The 16,205-nt window shown below is 41.2% G+C and overlaps 3 protein-coding genes across 19 annotated transcripts; 1 reads left to right on the top strand and 2 right to left on the bottom strand.

Annotated features, from left to right (window-relative positions):
- Nucleotides 1-216: 216 nt before the first annotated feature.
- Nucleotides 217-900, bottom strand: LOC127310823 (uncharacterized). The gene has a single exon (XM_051341458.1). It carries the CDS (start codon nucleotides 898-900, stop codon nucleotides 217-219), a length of 684 nt encoding a protein of 227 aa, XP_051197418.1.
- A 3,270-nt stretch (nucleotides 901-4,170) lies between these two features.
- LOC127308959 (uncharacterized) lies at nucleotides 4,171-8,960 on the top strand. 8 transcript variants are annotated; one of them, XM_051339902.2, is made up of 8 exons: nucleotides 4,172-4,383; nucleotides 5,706-5,917; nucleotides 6,707-7,336; nucleotides 7,418-7,570; nucleotides 7,676-7,792; nucleotides 7,883-8,077; nucleotides 8,207-8,322; nucleotides 8,413-8,960. In XM_051339902.2, exons 2-4 carry the CDS (start codon nucleotides 5,720-5,722, stop codon nucleotides 7,568-7,570), a joined length of 981 nt encoding a protein of 326 aa, XP_051195862.1. In that variant the 5' UTR covers nucleotides 4,172-4,383; nucleotides 5,706-5,719; the 3' UTR covers nucleotides 7,676-7,792; nucleotides 7,883-8,077; nucleotides 8,207-8,322; nucleotides 8,413-8,960. The 8 variants fall into 8 exon arrangements, 6 of the variants coding, with proteins under 6 accessions (XP_051195864.1, XP_051195865.1, XP_051195862.1 ...); XM_051339903.2 differs by having other exon boundaries at nucleotides 8,190-8,322; XR_007856891.2 differs by having other exon boundaries at nucleotides 4,171-4,383; nucleotides 5,706-5,992; nucleotides 6,710-7,336; nucleotides 7,883-8,322.
- Nucleotides 8,961-10,157: 1,197 nt separating this feature from the next.
- On the bottom strand, nucleotides 10,158-15,938 carry LOC127308960 (uncharacterized). 10 transcript variants are annotated; one of them, XR_011746422.1, is made up of 10 exons: nucleotides 15,551-15,934; nucleotides 13,448-13,776; nucleotides 13,152-13,360; nucleotides 12,869-12,995; nucleotides 12,598-12,690; nucleotides 12,386-12,480; nucleotides 12,137-12,293; nucleotides 11,817-12,043; nucleotides 10,534-10,856; nucleotides 10,158-10,453 (listed from the first exon to the last, which is right to left on the bottom strand). XR_011746422.1 is itself a non-coding variant. In XM_071821388.1 (6 exons), the coding sequence occupies exons 1-6, from the start codon at nucleotides 15,606-15,608 to the stop codon at nucleotides 11,926-11,928; spliced, it is 648 nt and encodes a 215-aa protein (XP_071677489.1). In that variant the 5' UTR covers nucleotides 15,609-15,935; the 3' UTR covers nucleotides 11,669-11,925. The 10 variants fall into 10 exon arrangements, 1 of the variants encoding a protein (XP_071677489.1); XR_011746420.1 differs by having other exon boundaries at nucleotides 13,551-13,776; XR_011746421.1 differs by having other exon boundaries at nucleotides 13,551-13,693.
- Nucleotides 15,939-16,205: the final 267 nt, after the last annotated feature.

The following is a 16,205-nucleotide window of genomic DNA, read 5'->3' as shown; positions in this document are numbered from 1 at the left end:
ATGGATGAACTAGATAATAGCATGTGTCACCTCGGTGAGATACAATTTAAATTCAATGAAAACCTCGTGGAGGATGCCAAGCACAGACGACTGAACAAGCATCAAACATAGAAATTTGAATAACAATAAAAAGATTCGATATATTGAAACGATTTATAGTTCATACAAATATAGAAGACACACATCGTACCACACACCACCATCTACTCATCATCTCTAAATATTGAGACGATCAACATGGCTATTGTAGCCAACAAGCATCCAATGCCTCCTAGCCATCTCGAAATCCAGGCGAGCGTCTAGAGCGGCATAGCGCACTTGCTCGTAGCTCAATGGAACATTGGCCCATCCAAAAATCAGCTCATCTTCTTTTTCTTCTGCGGCGTCGTTCTTCTTGTACTTCTTCCTCTTCTTCTTCTCAAGGTTTGTCCCAATGGTAGAGTTTGCCAGATCATATAGACTCGGATTGGGCTTGTTGGTGGGGTTCGGGAGTAAGATCTGGAGGTCGAATGCAGAAGTAATATGAATACCGTAGGGACTCAACATCTCCACATCCTTGCCGATAGCAGCGCCGAAGAATCTGATGTTCTCGTCCTGCAAGAACTCCTTGAGAACTTGTGGCACTTCATCGGCACAATAAATCTGGAATACCAAAGTCTCGGTCGCCACCGAGAGTTGAAGGACGGCGGCGCGGTGATCACCCTCGCGAGGGTCGGTGAACTCGCAGTCCAAGCCGACGCACTTGGTTGGTGCGGCATCGAGAATGTCCCTCTTGACGTCGCGGATCCACTTCTCCACTCTTGATGCACGGAGAGCGACCGTGACCTTGAAAGACATCTCTTCGGCCATGAGATGGTATATCCGAGATCGAGGAGCCTTGGCGCGCGCGAGGTGCTCCATTGAGGCCGGAACGTCGACGGGGGAGAGAGCTTTTGTGGGAGAGATGAGAGATGTAGAAGAGATGTGTGGCAATGGTGAGGAGATGTGAAGCATATATGAAGGCGAGGAAGGTGAAGATGAACAGGCCGGCCACCGGGTGATCAATTCCCGTGGCCGGCCGCCGGCGCGGGCGACCTGAATTCCTGTGTGCGTCGATCGATTTCTGCACCAGTAATGGCGACGACGATCGGGTTCTGTGCGGGAACGAACCGTTGGACTTTATGTCCCGGCTCGTGTCTCCAGCCGGGACAAAAGGGCTGCCAGCAGGCCGCAAAAGGCCGCAAAAGGCCTGAGACAAAAGGCCTTAAAGAACCGGGACAAAAGGCCACGTGCCCTCTCGCTGGTTTCGGGGCGACGTGGCCTGACCATTTGTCCCGGCTCCAGATTGGGCCGGGACAAAAGGCCTAGACGGAAGGTCCATTTTCTACTAGTGGCGGACCAGCGAACCAACGCTCTCATCGGTACATTGCCACGGACAGAAACAACGGCGAGCGAACGGCGAGAGTAGGGGATGGTGGGGTCCATCGGCCGCAGGCAAAGACGATGGCGATCAACAACAGGGAGAGAGGAAGGGCGGGGGGAGGAGGGGCACACATGGTGGAGCGACGAACAAATGAACGACAACACAACCCTATCGCCAATAAGTAACACGTGAGGGTGGCAGCACCCGGAAAGATGGCAACCCCCGTTGGCGCGTACCCATCCACACAACACTGTACAAGAAGACAAGCAGGTGCCAAGACAACAACCCCTACAGCGACCAGGCCCACGATAGCACCGCCGAGGAGCCACCCTCCGTCGCATCTGCCACGTGGCCTGACACACCAACCGGAACAAAGTGGCCACGCTCGCCCTGGCACAGCCGAGGAACCGACCTCCGGCTCTGCCGCCACGCACGAACCACTTGGCAGCATGCCATGCCACCACTATGCCACCGCCATCGTTGGTGCGATGGGACCCCACCGCCAAGGCACCGAGGGCTCGCACTGCAGCCTCACATGCAGTGGGACCATCACGCGGCCCAGCCGCAGCAACACATGATGTTACGGTAGCTAAGGGCTCTTCGGGGTCACATGCAGCCTCACATCGCTGCCACGCACCGGGCGTAGGCGGGGCTAGAATGAAGGAGGGGAAAAAAGTCCTACAGTCTTTTAGATAGTACTAGCAAAAATGCCCGTGCGTTGCGACGGAAGAGAAAAAAATATACTTATAAACCTTGTTCCATGTACATGTTTGCAACACATATCCGTCGCCGGCACGCGGAGCTGAAAATATGCGAGGGCCGAGCTCGTACTCATTGTTTCTACTTTCCACGCCGCCAACCTTTGGATCACCATTGTTGTCCCCTCATGGTTGATCTAGCGGCGGCAGGAGCCAAAAGATACAAACTAATTTATGTGTTGTCGAATTACAAAAGAAGATATGGCAATTTTAGTACTTCACATGAAAAAACTAATTACAATTAAAAACAATTACAGAACGAGAAAGAGACATGGAGCTTTGAAAAAGGTGCCGTGCAAAGCTAGCATCTTATGTGATTGAAAAAAGTTCTATACAAAGATACACAATCCTCCTCTTGTATTTGCTAAAACAAATACTCTCCCTTCGTACTTGTCGCTAGTATGGATGTATCTAGAATAAAAATATGTCTAAATATATCTATATTAGAGACAACTAAGATGAATTGGAGGGAGTAATACATGCATGAATTTAAGCTAGCACCAGCTTAGCTCCTCACCTGATCGATCGGTGGACTCAGAATTGTGGAACCCGCGAAGAAAATCTCCACCGGAAGGTTGGCAGGTCGCGTTGACTGCAGACTGCGTGTATCCTGCACGCAGCCCGCCGCCGCGCCCTGCGCCCTGCCAGCCGCACTGGTTGGACTTGTAGCCAGAGTCGATATTTTCGGTATCCACGTAGTAGTAGTAGCAGCTGGCGGCAGGGACATGGTAGACTGATCGATTGATGATACCAAGCTAGCTAGCACGGCAGAATATATGTTGTGTACTTGTGTTTGGAATCTCTAGATCGCAAAGCATCCAGAGATGGTGGCCTATCACCTCCGTGCGCTGGTGCCAAATAATATCGATAGATATGGCCGGCCGGCTCCGTGTACTCAGCGAGAACTTTTAACCGAGTCGGAACTCGGAAACATAAACCTTGTTGGATAGGAATTGGGAAGCTAGGCACGGTGGGCTGTTAACTGGGCAGCAGACTATGTTCACGTAGAACAAAGTTTTAAATAGCCAGCTATAGCGTAGCTATAGCTTTTCGGGAGAGCTGCCGCTGCGGCTATGCTATTTAAAGGCTACTAGCTAATTATCCGTGCGTTGCTACGGATCTTACAAAGAATTATTGTCATGCATATGAAATGCATAACATAACACATATATTAAATTCAAACTTCCTATGAAACGCGGCGCTGCGGGTCACTAAACCTGAACCTTGTGGCCATAGTGTTAAACCGATGAAACCTACATCCACATAGACCTGCATATGATTGCTACCCACGGGTTGACCACGTTGCAGTTGGTCGTGATAGTGGCGAGTTGTGCTCATGCGTTCCGATGGATTGATCTTTATTGAATATTTTGATGCCATGGAGAATTTAACAACTAATATTTTTTTCCTTGAAGGGACTAAGCTTTTAGGCCATGGCGAATTTTTGTACCCAAAATATATTTTTCCTCGATGGGACGAACTTTTTAGGCCATCGAAAAATTCAGTACTGCCGAAAATCAATTTTTACAAGATGAATGTATTCAAATTTACGGATACAATAAATTACTTTTGAGATATCTCAAATAATCAATCGCCCTGAGCACATCTTTTCATATGTAACATATGTGAACTTATTACACACATACCTAAATATCAGGATATCAAATAAATCTTTATAGATGTCCTTTTATTTTTCATAATCACGAGACATCACACGAACGTATACGTATATGCATTTGTCTCAGTCATGTCCTAAAAGGGGAAGGGCATCTCACAGAAATTGGTCTAGAATGAATCGGTGATTATCGTACAAGCTCAGTATGAATTTAAGCAATCCTGTCATGGGACTCCGTGGCCACGTTGCCTGGAGTTACCGGATAGTCACTTCTAGCGGAGCCGGTAACTACCGGTGCTCCCAACGTCGTCCGTTTTGTTTGCGATGCGTGCTACCACGTCAGCAAACCGTTGTATATGCACATAGATTTTTCGGTATTCAGCTGTATGCTTTCTGTATTGTACAAGAAGTAAGGAGTTGGCCCACCGTCCCCTAACCTCGCGGAGCCTTTATTCCCTTGCCGGCTCCCGTTCGATTCCCCTCTATTATTAGTCAATTTTCTCTCTCAACTTCATCTTCTTCCTCTGCTTCTTCCCCCAATTCATTGCTCCGGCCCATCCCCGGCGGATTCATCGACCGCGTTGTCGTGGTTCTGGGAGCAGTGCAAGGTACGTGTGAGTAATCTTCCATTCAACATCTGTAGGAGATGAAGTAAGATTCCTCTTTAAATCTTGAATATTACATTGCTTTTGTGAAATGCGCTGCCATTGTTAGGGTTAGAATCTTGTATGTAAAGAGTTGCTCTTTGAGATCCAGTGTTTATACTACGACCTCCCAGCCCGCCCCCCCCCCCCCCGCCCCCTCCCCATCTTGGCAAGGCAGTAAGTATCTGTTGTTAAAGTAATTTTGATTGCACCATTCTTCAGATTAATTCATTCACAGTTACAAGTAATTTGTTTCTCCACTTTTCTAGCATATGAACATAATTTCCTCATGTGTTAGGTAATTATCTAGATACAGGTTTGCAAATTTAATGAACTGCTGTGTGTCTTGACCTCTGAATCGATGGATTCACTTAATTTGCCTGTACCCAGTTGACCTGGCAGTAGAGGATTAGTGGATACTCCTTGAGTGTTTATGCAAGCAAATTATAGTGGCAATAGTTCTTACTAGGGGCTAACGTTGTAACAGTTTTTTAAGCACTCTCCTTGTAGGAATAGTATTGACCTGTATGAGATATACCTTTTCAGCATGGTTTTTTCAATTGTTTGTTTTGCTTGCTGTATGAAGAAAATATGAACACAATTGTCTGTATATTATATAAGAAAACTTGGAAATTTGCGTTCAGTGGCTGAGATATTTCATTGCAATTTTTGTGAACATATTTTTCGAGAATCCAGTAAATAGATGTGGCATGTACCATACACCCCTGCTTCCAATATGTTACCGAATCCATAGTTAGACCAATTATATCTTGAAGATGGTAATGATAAGTCTGAAGCGAACTATACCTGTCTTTATAACTACAAAATCCTAGAATCACTATGAATCACATATGTGTGACCAAAATAATATATTTGGAATTTGTGTGAACAAACTGAATTGAACTTTTTTATACGTATTTAATTTTTTATGAATAATTAAAAGCATGATTTATGTTGCACTATGAATAGCTTGTACTTGGGATATATTTCCCTAACAAATGAGGGTGTGATATATGAACTTTATGCTTTTTCAATATGTTGTTCTTTTCATTTGAGTAGCTAACTAATTTGAAGACACGGATATTATATTAAACCAACCCACTCGTAATGAAAGAGGTATAACTTGGAATGTTGAATTGTATATGGATCTTTCAATTGGTTGCTGTCTCAAACAATTTGTTGTATGAAACAATATTTTTCAGCAGGGTAATTCTTTGAACTGTTTCTCATTTTCACAGTATTCATATGATTACAGCTGCATATTCATTAGATTATGTGTCTCGTAGGAGGCAGTCTGACAATGGATCTAGACGACGACGATTTTGAGATGCCATCTAGAACATCCCCTCATTTTCGATTCAGGAACACACCAAAGAAGAAACATGAGGAGGACTTGGTTAATCACACTGGAACAGAGAAGAGGCCACTGAAGAGAAGGAAAACAGGAGCACATAATGCTAACAGACTGGTGATCTATTCAGAAATAAGAAAATTGGGCGTAAGACATTATTAAAACTCCTAACAACACAACTCTAGTTCGAACTTCAGTAGTACCGTATAGAGCAACGAAGTAGTAAGTTCTCTTAGTACTTGCCATTTGTATTTATATTTTTATAAGTTTTAGAAGTTATCATGCATGTATGTTTTTTTACCAGATTTGTGTTTATGTCCCTGATCCTGAGTTCATTTTCAATTCTGATTGGCTTCCATATGGTCATTGCGAATATATGCAGTACCGTAAATTTCTTAATACATATGTATTGTAAATTCCACCGATTTGAAAGTGCCAGCATTTTGTGGTCCTTATATTAATTAGTTCTGGTAGCTGCATAGGATTTATATCAATTTGAGCTGTCCAGTCATGAAGGTAGTCCTAAGCTTTGAACATTCCATTCCAATTGCTGCTATGTTGTTGACATAAACATGCAATATACAAGATTTGTGCATTGTTGCACGCATTTCTCAGTTATAAAAAATGAATAAATTAAGGTGCCAACAATTTCCAATAGATAAACAACACCAAAGGAACACAGTATTATGGAACAATGTATGTATTCTTTTTGTTTCTTGATGCTTTGTTATAAATTAAGTACCATGGACAGTGTTTACCTATAAGTGAATGCCGAACCTATAGGTCACGTATATTCCGAATCTCCGTGTTGCTACATAAACAACCTTTAGCTGAAGTTTTTTCATTCTGTAATACCAATTTTACACTAAATTAGAGCAGTAGTTTCCTTTTTTAGCTTTATTTGTTCCATGCTAATATGTGGTTGTATATTTGAAGCAGAATATCGGATTCAAATGTTCCCCTCATCTTTTGTTCGATCTCCTGAAGACCCTAGACATAGATCAGAGAAAATGTTTTGATGAACTCGGATTCGGTATTCTATTATCCATGCCAAATTGTAGGCTTCCTAAAGATCTGACAGTGTGGTTAGTGAACCATTTCAGTTGGAAGAAGCAAGCTCTGACTGTACGTGGCCGCACAGTCCCAATTAAACTTCTTATGAAGAAGTTGTTAGGTATACCTGATGGCCCTTTTCCTGTACCTTTGCCCCGTAGCAAGCGTGGCAAATCAAAGTGCATTTACCCCACCGAAGAGGACAAAGAGATGAAGGATGAGAAAGGTGCAAGGGGTTTGAGTTATAAGGCTACATACGAGTCACTAATATCTACTCATGACCCAGTACAATTTAAAAGATCCTTTATGTTGTACGTGCTCTGTATTTACTTTGCTCCATCTAGTGGCCACTTTATTAACCTTGGCTACTCTCCCGTAATGAGCAACGTTGACCTCATCAAGGATATGAACTGGCGCGACCATGTAGCTAATGTTCTCATCGAAGGAATTCGGGAATATCGAGACTCGAAGGCAGTTAATGTCAATATCCACGGATGTGTACATGTTCTGCTGGTTAGTCTTTACAGTATGAATATTTTCCATATTGCATATGATAGAAGAGTGCATCACTAACAGTTGGCAATTTGATTGCAGCTCATTTATATTGATATGGTTAAGTCTCCAATATTGGAAGTTCCCGGAGGATGCCCCCGTGTACTATATGTAACTACTGATTTGCTAGACTTGTTAGATTTGTCTGATTTGAAGTCCAGCTCATGTGATGGTCCAGAGTATGGCAAGCTATAGGTGCGTTTTTCCCTTCCAACATATTATACTTTCTCATCGCACCTTCTGCTTTCGGAAACGATGCTATCCCTTTCAAAAATGGCTGACCCCTTGAACGATCTACAGCTTGCTGATTCGCCATATGGAGAAGAGTTTGTATCATCCGCCACAGCAAATAGACGTCCCACCAGGTCCATACCTAGCTGCAGTAGTACTGCCCATACTACTGTGGATGTTCTAAAGGTTAGCCATTTACCCAACAGCCAGACGTCCGTAGTATCAATTTTTTTTGTAGTACTTACGATCGAACAACTAAATTTGCGTACATGCTAGGTCTTATTTGATGGAATGCAGCAAACTGAAGCGCAATATTCAACATCAAGAGACAAGATCCATGCAGAAATGTACGAGACAAGATCCCTGAATGCAATATAGCCGTTTGCCCACACGCTATGTATTATTATTTTTATGCAATGGAATGATGAAAATATGACTCTTTGGAAGCTGGTCAGTACTATAAAATTCGAGGTAGACCTCCCGCTTGGATCAGGAACACTGAAATATTTCACATTCTATATCAACTTCTACTATCAACTTCTTCAAATCCCAGAAGGATGTCTTCTTTTTCTTACTCCTTTAGAAGCGCTCGTGATGCAGCCCCGCCCCTTCCTCTGTTCTGTGCCCATGTTGCGGTTTAGAAAGAACAACCACTTTCGTGTCTGGCACTGTATCCAACCCGGGCATAAGATTCTACAAGTGCCCCTAACCAGGGAGTATGATTTCTTCTCCTTTTATGCAAATCTTACCTCATGGAGCTGTTCACCTTTGGTTTTGTATTTATTTTAGTTTGTTGTGTTGTGTAGGAAAATGGCACTTGCGATTTTTTCCTCTCGGAACAGCACTATGCATTCTTCATTACCGGAGTTGGGATCAATTTGTTGATAGAAGCTGCTGGTGGTGGAAGCAATTTCATGTTTGGAATGGCAGGTTTCATGAGAGATATTAAGGCGGTGGTGATGAACACGTTCATGCTGTGCATAATCATATTATCAATTGTCGCATTCCACTTTTCACACAACTTCATTTGATGTTGCAAATGACCCAGCAGATCATTTACCAACTAATATGTAGTGGGCACACTATATTTATAGGTATATCTGCTACTGTATTGCGCTACTATAGTCATCAAGCCTTGTAGGCTAGGTCTAGTTATTTATATGCGATGGTAATCACATTTTTATTACATGTACTGTTTGTTCTGGAATATGTGCTGCATGATTTGGAGTTCGCAAGTTGTATCGAGCAGCCATGCCTATACAGACGACTGAACAGTACACTATGTGTACCGTCTGTACTTTCAACTGTGCAAGGTTGGCTAGCTGATGTTCATGCATGTCAGCACGATGCACAATCCGCTCTCCTAAGAAACCAATGTGTATACAATATGGCTGAATGATGTAACTGGAGACCACTACTTGGCGCATTTTTTTTAAATAATACACTTTTTTTTGTTTATTTCAGAAATAATACTCGGTTTTGAGATATTTCAGAAATAATACACCGTCGGGTTCGTTGAACCCGAAATTTAAAACTCGGGGTAGAGGAACCCGAAATTTCAAAATCGGGGTAGAGGAACCCGACTTATTCTTTTGGCGGGAGGGCGAAAAAGGAAAAAGAAAAGGAAAAGAAAGAATCGGGTTTTAGAAACCCGATATTAGTGAATCGGGTTAGGCGACCCCGAGATTCCCACATATTTCGGGTTACTCTACCCCGATTTTTGAAATTTCGGGTTCCTCTACCCTAATTCTGAAATTTCGGGTTCCTCTACCCCAATTCCTTCTTTTTCGCGCGGAAACAGGATTAGTCGGGTTCCTCTACCCCGATTTTTGAAATTTCGGGTTCCTCTACCCCGAGTTTCAAATTTCGGGTTTCCTGAACCCGACAGTGTATTATTTCTGAAATATCTCAAAACCGAGTATTATTTCTGAAATAAACAAAAAAATGTGTATTATTTAAAAAAAATTTGCGTCTACTTGTACCTTCTTTGTTTTATCTCTCTGCTTCCCCGTAGCACACATCTATATAGCATATCCCATCTAAACTTTGATGCGCAATTTAATTGTATGTACCACTCTGAGCTACATTGTGATTGCTCCATATTTAGTTTTAGTCAAGACATAATGGCTTTGGTTATAACGTTTTCGAGAAATAACAGCGCATAATGTATCAAGTGGTAAGAGAGATAATTACATGAATAATCCATTATAAATATGAGAAGCAGAAGGTTAAATTACCGTACTTCATGGGAGGATCCATTGGAGTATATTATCATGTAGTGCACCTTCTTTTTTCTGATATTTCTAGTACTAGCATGTCATTTTAAGTTTTCTCATTGTTTCTTGCCAGAACATTTTTTTTAATTAATCGATCCCACTATGGCAAAAATAGGCATGTAATCATCCTATTTTTTTGCCTTCTCTTATTGGGAGGAAGCATATTAATTTTTAAGTTTGTACCTCTGTACTATCCTTGTGAAGCACAATATCACTTAATAGACGTTTAGGGGCAGTATTTTTTTTCTGGAACTACTTTGTTCCTCTCCTTAACATAATTGCAATAAAAGATACATTACAACAGGCCTTTTAGGCCACATAATTCTGGATACACATTTCCTACCCATCGCATTACACTGGTCCAACTTAGAACATAACTAACATTGAAATTAAGAAACACAATAGCAGTAGTAATAAACCTAGTAAGCTATATCTAGTCACTTGAGCTTGATGCATCCCCACCTAGTATGATTCCCTCCAGCTCCTGTTCATTCAGCTGGTTAATCTCAAAAACTTGTTTTGCAAACTTAGATACGAGATCTTGCCAAATCCAGACATCACACATGAGTTGCTGCGAAAAAGTAGGTCACATTAGTGGAGAAAGCGCAGATTAAGTGCAATTTAACCAATTGAATTTTCAAAAATACTAACCTTCTTCCACCTAGGGTCTTCTTCACCATTGTTGCTGTTCTCAACCCAACCATTGCCACATCGATAAAACAACCTCCCTTTATTGATTCCAGTACTACACATTCTACTAGCTGATTGAGTACCACAAGCACACTCAAAAACTGGCTCAATCAACTCTTTCTTAGGCAACACAACCTCAACTCTAACAATGATACCCATCCTGAAAGTTTTAGTTGGAAGGAAGCTGGAACTTATGATCCATGGAGCTGGGGGTTGAGGTCTATTTATACAGGCTCTGGGGACAAAATCGTCATTTACACCCACTTTATTCATGCATAAGAACCCTGTATGGCAACACCACCATCTAAATATGAAATTTATATATTTCTAATTCTAACACCATGTGCATATGATACTGACAGCAAGGCATGCAGTCTTATACGCGGTAAAGCTAGAATAATTAACTAAAGTTTCTTTGGAAGACTAGTATTTTCTTTCCGATTTTTTGGTTCATAATGTTCGATCAATATTCCCAACTTCGTAGGTACCTACGAGTTCATTTTCCAAATAAATATTGCAACAAAGCAGCACAATATGCAAGTCCTTTTAAGTGGTGACATTCATAATACTACGAAATAGAGGATCACATAACATATATGGAACCCTATGTGTCATGTAGCTTTAATATCCTTCATAAATTCAGACCATATCATTTACGAAATTAGTTGCATTGCCCGACTTACCGAAATTCGTAGTTATTAAATAATATTTAAGAGCCAACACAATCTTGTCATGATTTGCTTAAAAATGAAATATATGAAATTTTTAGGTTGATGTGGCTTTATTTCAAATTGAGAATGATTACCTGCAAAATGTGCATGTACCATAAATAGTTATTTGAATTTTAGCGAGCATACTGATTTTATTTAGGCTTGTATTTGACATTATCGTGTTCAATATATTCGTAATATATATTGTGCAGTTTCTTAAATTATATTCGTACTATGTTAAATATATTTGTAATATGCCATAAGCATTTTATTTAAGTATGCATCAGATCTATTGTCGCTAAATTCCGAACAGCCAAAAGAAATACAATCGCTTTCTTCCATCTGAATCCTTATGTACAGAAGGAGTGTACCATATATCATGTTGATTTAATTAATTTTTGGTGTAAATTTCATGTAATGCATTAGGTCTGAACAATTTTGGATATTTAGGATATGTTTCTCGGCTATTACAATTTTGTTCCCTATGTACTTCAAATCATTGGTATACGACAGATATGTCGGCTTTACATGTACCTGTCGCTGGCAAAGGTATTCCTGCATTGTCCTCTGCTTGCTCTTTGTTGTGTAGTTTATCACCTAATCTGATGCTGAAGCCTGAAACCCATGAGTACATGTTGTAGAACTAGAATGCTTCCTCCGTAGAAGAAAACTCCATTCCGACCTCAGGTTGGAACATCAGTGTCTTTTTGTCCTCACAATATTTCCTCATTGACTCTTTGATTAGCCCACCAGGAAATTCCCTGTCGTCACCGAAGAAGACAGCTCAAACAATTGTAGTGCAAAACCAGTATTGAAATATCCGACCGAATCTTCTCTTCGCCTTTGAAACTTACCTGGCATGCGACGTAACATCCACAGCTCCACCATCTTCGGCCAACTGGAAATTGGAAAAAGTTCTTGACAGAGAAGCGTTCGAAATAGCGTCGGAGCAGCAACTAGATGCACAGTTAACGGAACTGTCAACGAAACAGCTTGTTCCGATTGATTCATCTGGTAATTGTGAACCAAACTTAAATTCCCTTCAAGAGTACTAGATGTCATTAGTACTGACCAAGTTTGCTAAAGAAAGATGGAGAGCCAACCTTCTATTAAAGTCGGCTTCTGGCTGTATGGGGAACTCTCCATACTAAAGTTCACATTTCCATCCCAAATCCCATCTTCCATGTTAGCTCCAGTTCTTGCGAAATAAAGGAAAATATAGAGGCGCCTTAGATATGTATGAACTTTTTTTCATATAACTTTAATCTCAATTTAAACGTGTCCTGATTTTAACTTCCAGACATGGGCCATTTACCTAGTTTCAATATCGCTAATGCTCTTTTCTACTAAAATATCTTCTCCACCTCCCAGCAGCATTTCTTCATTCAATTGGGAGCTCCCATCAACGCTTAAAAAAGTGCAACATATGGCATAAAAAATATATCTTAGTAATTGCTACAATAATTCAGTATGCAATAATTCTGTGTACATAACAGGTAAAACCCACACATAACCCATGTTTCACAGCTACAGAACTGATGAACACACTATGTTCGAAAATGTATTGAACTGGCAGCAAGACTTACGGGTACTTGCTCATCTCGGCGTCCTTAGCAACCATATTAAGGAGATCCGTGAAAGAAACATCTATGCCGACTGATTGGATTGAGTTGTGGCAGTAGTTGTTCATGCCCTCCCCAGGATCCATACTTCCTGAGGTTGAGCGAAACAACAAATTATGAGCGTTAACTGAGCATACAGAGGTAAGATTGAACAGGCAAATCGGAAGGACATAATCACAATACGTTTCCAAAAAAAATCGGCCCCCAAAATATCATAGGCAAGCAAATGCCATGGAGATCTACTTACCTCTATCCCCAGTAATCGTAGCCGCCACTATGCAGGACGGCAGCGCTCACTTCGGCGGAGAAGAAGAAGATCTGGTTGTCTATCCTCTATTCTCGGATCTAGGTCACGGAGCACAGCACACGCCCTGCCGGCAATAACAACGGTAGACTCCACCCGCCCCGTACTATCCCGATACATGCATACGGCCGCGCCGTTGAAGTTTCCTACAACTGAATACGAATAAAGTAATGCGAATATGAGGATGCTTGCCCGAATCTCAACGAAAACACAAACGGGGGTTCGACTCCGGTAGTTACCGGATCCGTTAGAAAAACCGCACCCCCATGGAGATGGCGTCTCGTGTGGGGAAAATCTTTTCTAACGGAGCCGGTTCCTACCAGACTCTCGTCAGCCAATCACCTTGCGCCACCTTCTCTCGTACACCAATTGTATTCTGAGGTATTGTGGCTTTATATTCCTTATTACTGGGTTGTACTATCACAGTTCTGGACCCACCACCCACTCACTTTCCTCACACGTCTGGCCCACCCACGATGTTGGTTCTGTGGCAACAATAAGTGCTTTACTTTGCTTCGCGCGCGTGACACAATTTATGCCAGCGGGCAGCCCTGGCCATGGGAAAGTGCTGATTCCAGATAGTAATAATTAAACACATGATTTGTAATATTTTTTAAAATAGATTTAGTTTGTATAATTTTTAAATAATATTCCAAATATCACATCGGTGTAAAAATTAGTTCACAAATATCCCAATGAAATATCCTGTACACTTGGACAATTTTGAAGTGTTCATAGAAATTATACTTATAATTGACATATATTCCAATTATATTTATTTTGTTGTCAAATTAGTTTCAATTCATTTCTAAAAATAGAATCAAATTGTTCCAATTTTTGTGTCCTATTAGAATAAAATTAAGAAGATATGTTCCAAGTATGGATTCATTAACTTTTTCGTATCAACAATCTATGATATATATTTCATACATTACCAAAAATTGGGTCATACGCGTTATGAACCAATTACATTTTAGAAATAAAATTTTCTACTAGAGATATATCACACACAATTGATATTTGAGATATTCTTTTACTATCCATATATGTAAACAAAATTGAATAAAATTTATCTCCCACAAATTCTAGTCATGAGGACGTATCATCCAACAATATTTCAAAACTATCGAAAAAAAAGATGAATCTATCTCTAATATATCTAACAAAAATAGTTTAGACATTTTTCTTTTTTTGAAATAAACACTTCCCAATTTTTAATCACAATCCATAATGGCTTCACAATTGTTTCATGGACTCCAACAATATTTGGTACTATCAAATATTCTCAAATCTCAAGGTAACACAACGGCGTGGAGGAGCCGCGGCTCAAGAAAAGCTTCTTACACGGCACCGCCGGTGCGTTCAAGCACAACGCTGCCCTCGAGCCCATCGACGTAGTAACATTTTAGTATCAAATTTGTGACATACCCAAGATATGATCGCAGTAGGTTTCAGATGTCATTTTTTATTAGATACCATTATTATATCAAAAAATTATAGCATATAATACTGATATTTGAGAGATCCTTTTACAATCTATATTAGTTACATCACCAAATTGGTGTATGATCCAAATATCTTTTAGAAATCCATCCCTTTTTAATGCAGAAAACAGTTTCCGCAGATTGTTCACACATAACATTTATTTCAATGCACAACAAATGTTTCACAGTTTTATAAAGAAATAGGCAAATCAAAGACGATTTAAATGTTAGAGCAAATGAAAAATTACTGAAAATTACCATCCAGATGGATTAACTACCAGCAAAGGTGGATGCAGATTTGACACGAAATATTAGATTAAAAATCAGTCCGAATATGAAATATTAACCACCAAAATCACTCTCCAAATTAGCATCCTCCCCAGATTGAAACAAAATTCCAATAAAACGAACATTATATGCTTCACATATAGCTTCAGTAACATTTTCTAACCAAATAAGACAGAATTATGTTTAGAATTCAATCACAATCTCATAAACAATCCAAATTGATTTCACAATCATTTCATTGCACCACAAATATTTCAGAAACTTACAGAGAAATAGACGAATCAAATTTGTTTCAGATGTTAGAGCAAATGAGAAAGTAAAACTAATTTCCAATCTTAGAATTCTTTGGTGTATTTGGCAAGGATTTCTCAATCTGGGCATTCCAAAAAGAAGAGATCATTGGAAAATTCAGACTGATTATTGAATTGGCTGCATTGGATTTGACACAAAATTGAAGGCTAAAATTCAGATGAAACAAAAGTAGACACCATAAAAATCACACTTCAGATCTGCATCCCCATGAGATTGAAACTAAAAACAATCCCTAGATCAGGAAAATGGATCCCAAACCTAAACTCCGCATTAGATGAACATGGTGCCGGCCTCCGCTTTGTCTTCCTCCCGTCATTCTCGTCTAGGGGGCAGGGGCGCTGCACGAAGAAGGTGCGGCGGAGGAGCCAGAGCTCGAGATCTGCTCATGCACGGCGCAGCCGTCCTGGCCGCAGCCCTGCGTGATCTCGAACCTCCGTAGCTCTGGCTGCTATCTCGCCCTCCCGCGGGAGTTCGGCGTCCACCTCGCCGCAGGTCACGCTCCGCCGCGGCAGCCGCCGCTTTTTTGGATCGGAATTGAGAGAGAGAGAGACCGGAAAGGGGGTCACGGTGGGGGTGCCATATTAGTCTGAGGCTCCATGTCGTGCTGTGATGTACCGGCGTACACTACCAAGGTAGGCGCATCTCGCAGTCAGTATGAATAAAGAAGTGCATATACGCTAAAAAGCGTGACCGAATCTTGATGCAAAATCGAGCGGGGGCTGGAGCACCGGTAGTTACCGGCTCCGCCAGAAAATCCGCTCTCCTGGAGTTACCTAGTGCCCTTTCTGCAAAGAAGTACAGAGATAACATTTTAGAAAAGCGATCGATCGAGTCCTCCAAATCCCGTCTCTCCCATCCCAATCTGTGTGCTTTTTTCTTCACATCTTCTCAACTCCCTCGTCCTTAACCTCGC

The sequence above is a fragment of the Lolium perenne genome, chromosome 6, assembly GCF_019359855.2.
Source record: "Lolium perenne isolate Kyuss_39 chromosome 6, Kyuss_2.0, whole genome shotgun sequence".
Taxonomy (NCBI): Eukaryota; Viridiplantae; Streptophyta; class Magnoliopsida; order Poales; family Poaceae; genus Lolium; species Lolium perenne.
This window is presented reverse-complemented; position numbering and strand designations above follow the sequence as displayed.

Bases quoted from the DNA above. Each gene is read 5' to 3' on its own strand.
- LOC127310823 (XM_051341458.1), bottom strand. From the start codon at position 900: ATGGAGCACCTCGCGCGCGCCAAGGCTCCTCGATCTCGGATATACCAT.
- LOC127308959 (XM_051339904.2), top strand. From the start codon at position 5,720: ATGGATCTAGACGACGACGATTTTGAGATGCCATCTAGAACATCCCCT. The intron at 5,918-6,706 runs GTAAGACATTAT...GTATATTTGAAG, and splicing joins CAGAAATAAGAAAATTGGGC to CAGAATATCGGATTCAAATG. The intron at 7,337-7,417 runs GTTAGTCTTTAC...ATTTGATTGCAG, and splicing joins GATGTGTACATGTTCTGCTG to CTCATTTATATTGATATGGT.
- LOC127308960 (XM_071821388.1), bottom strand. From the start codon at position 15,608: ATGACGGGAGGAAGACAAAGCGGAGGCCGGCACCATGTTCATCTAATG. The intron at 12,691-12,868 runs GTAAGTCTTGCT...CACTTTTTTAAG, and splicing joins GCCGAGATGAGCAAGTACCC to CGTTGATGGGAGCTCCCAAT. The intron at 12,294-12,385 runs GTTGGCTCTCCA...CACAATTACCAG, and splicing joins GAAGCCGACTTTAATAGAAG to ATGAATCAATCGGAACAAGC.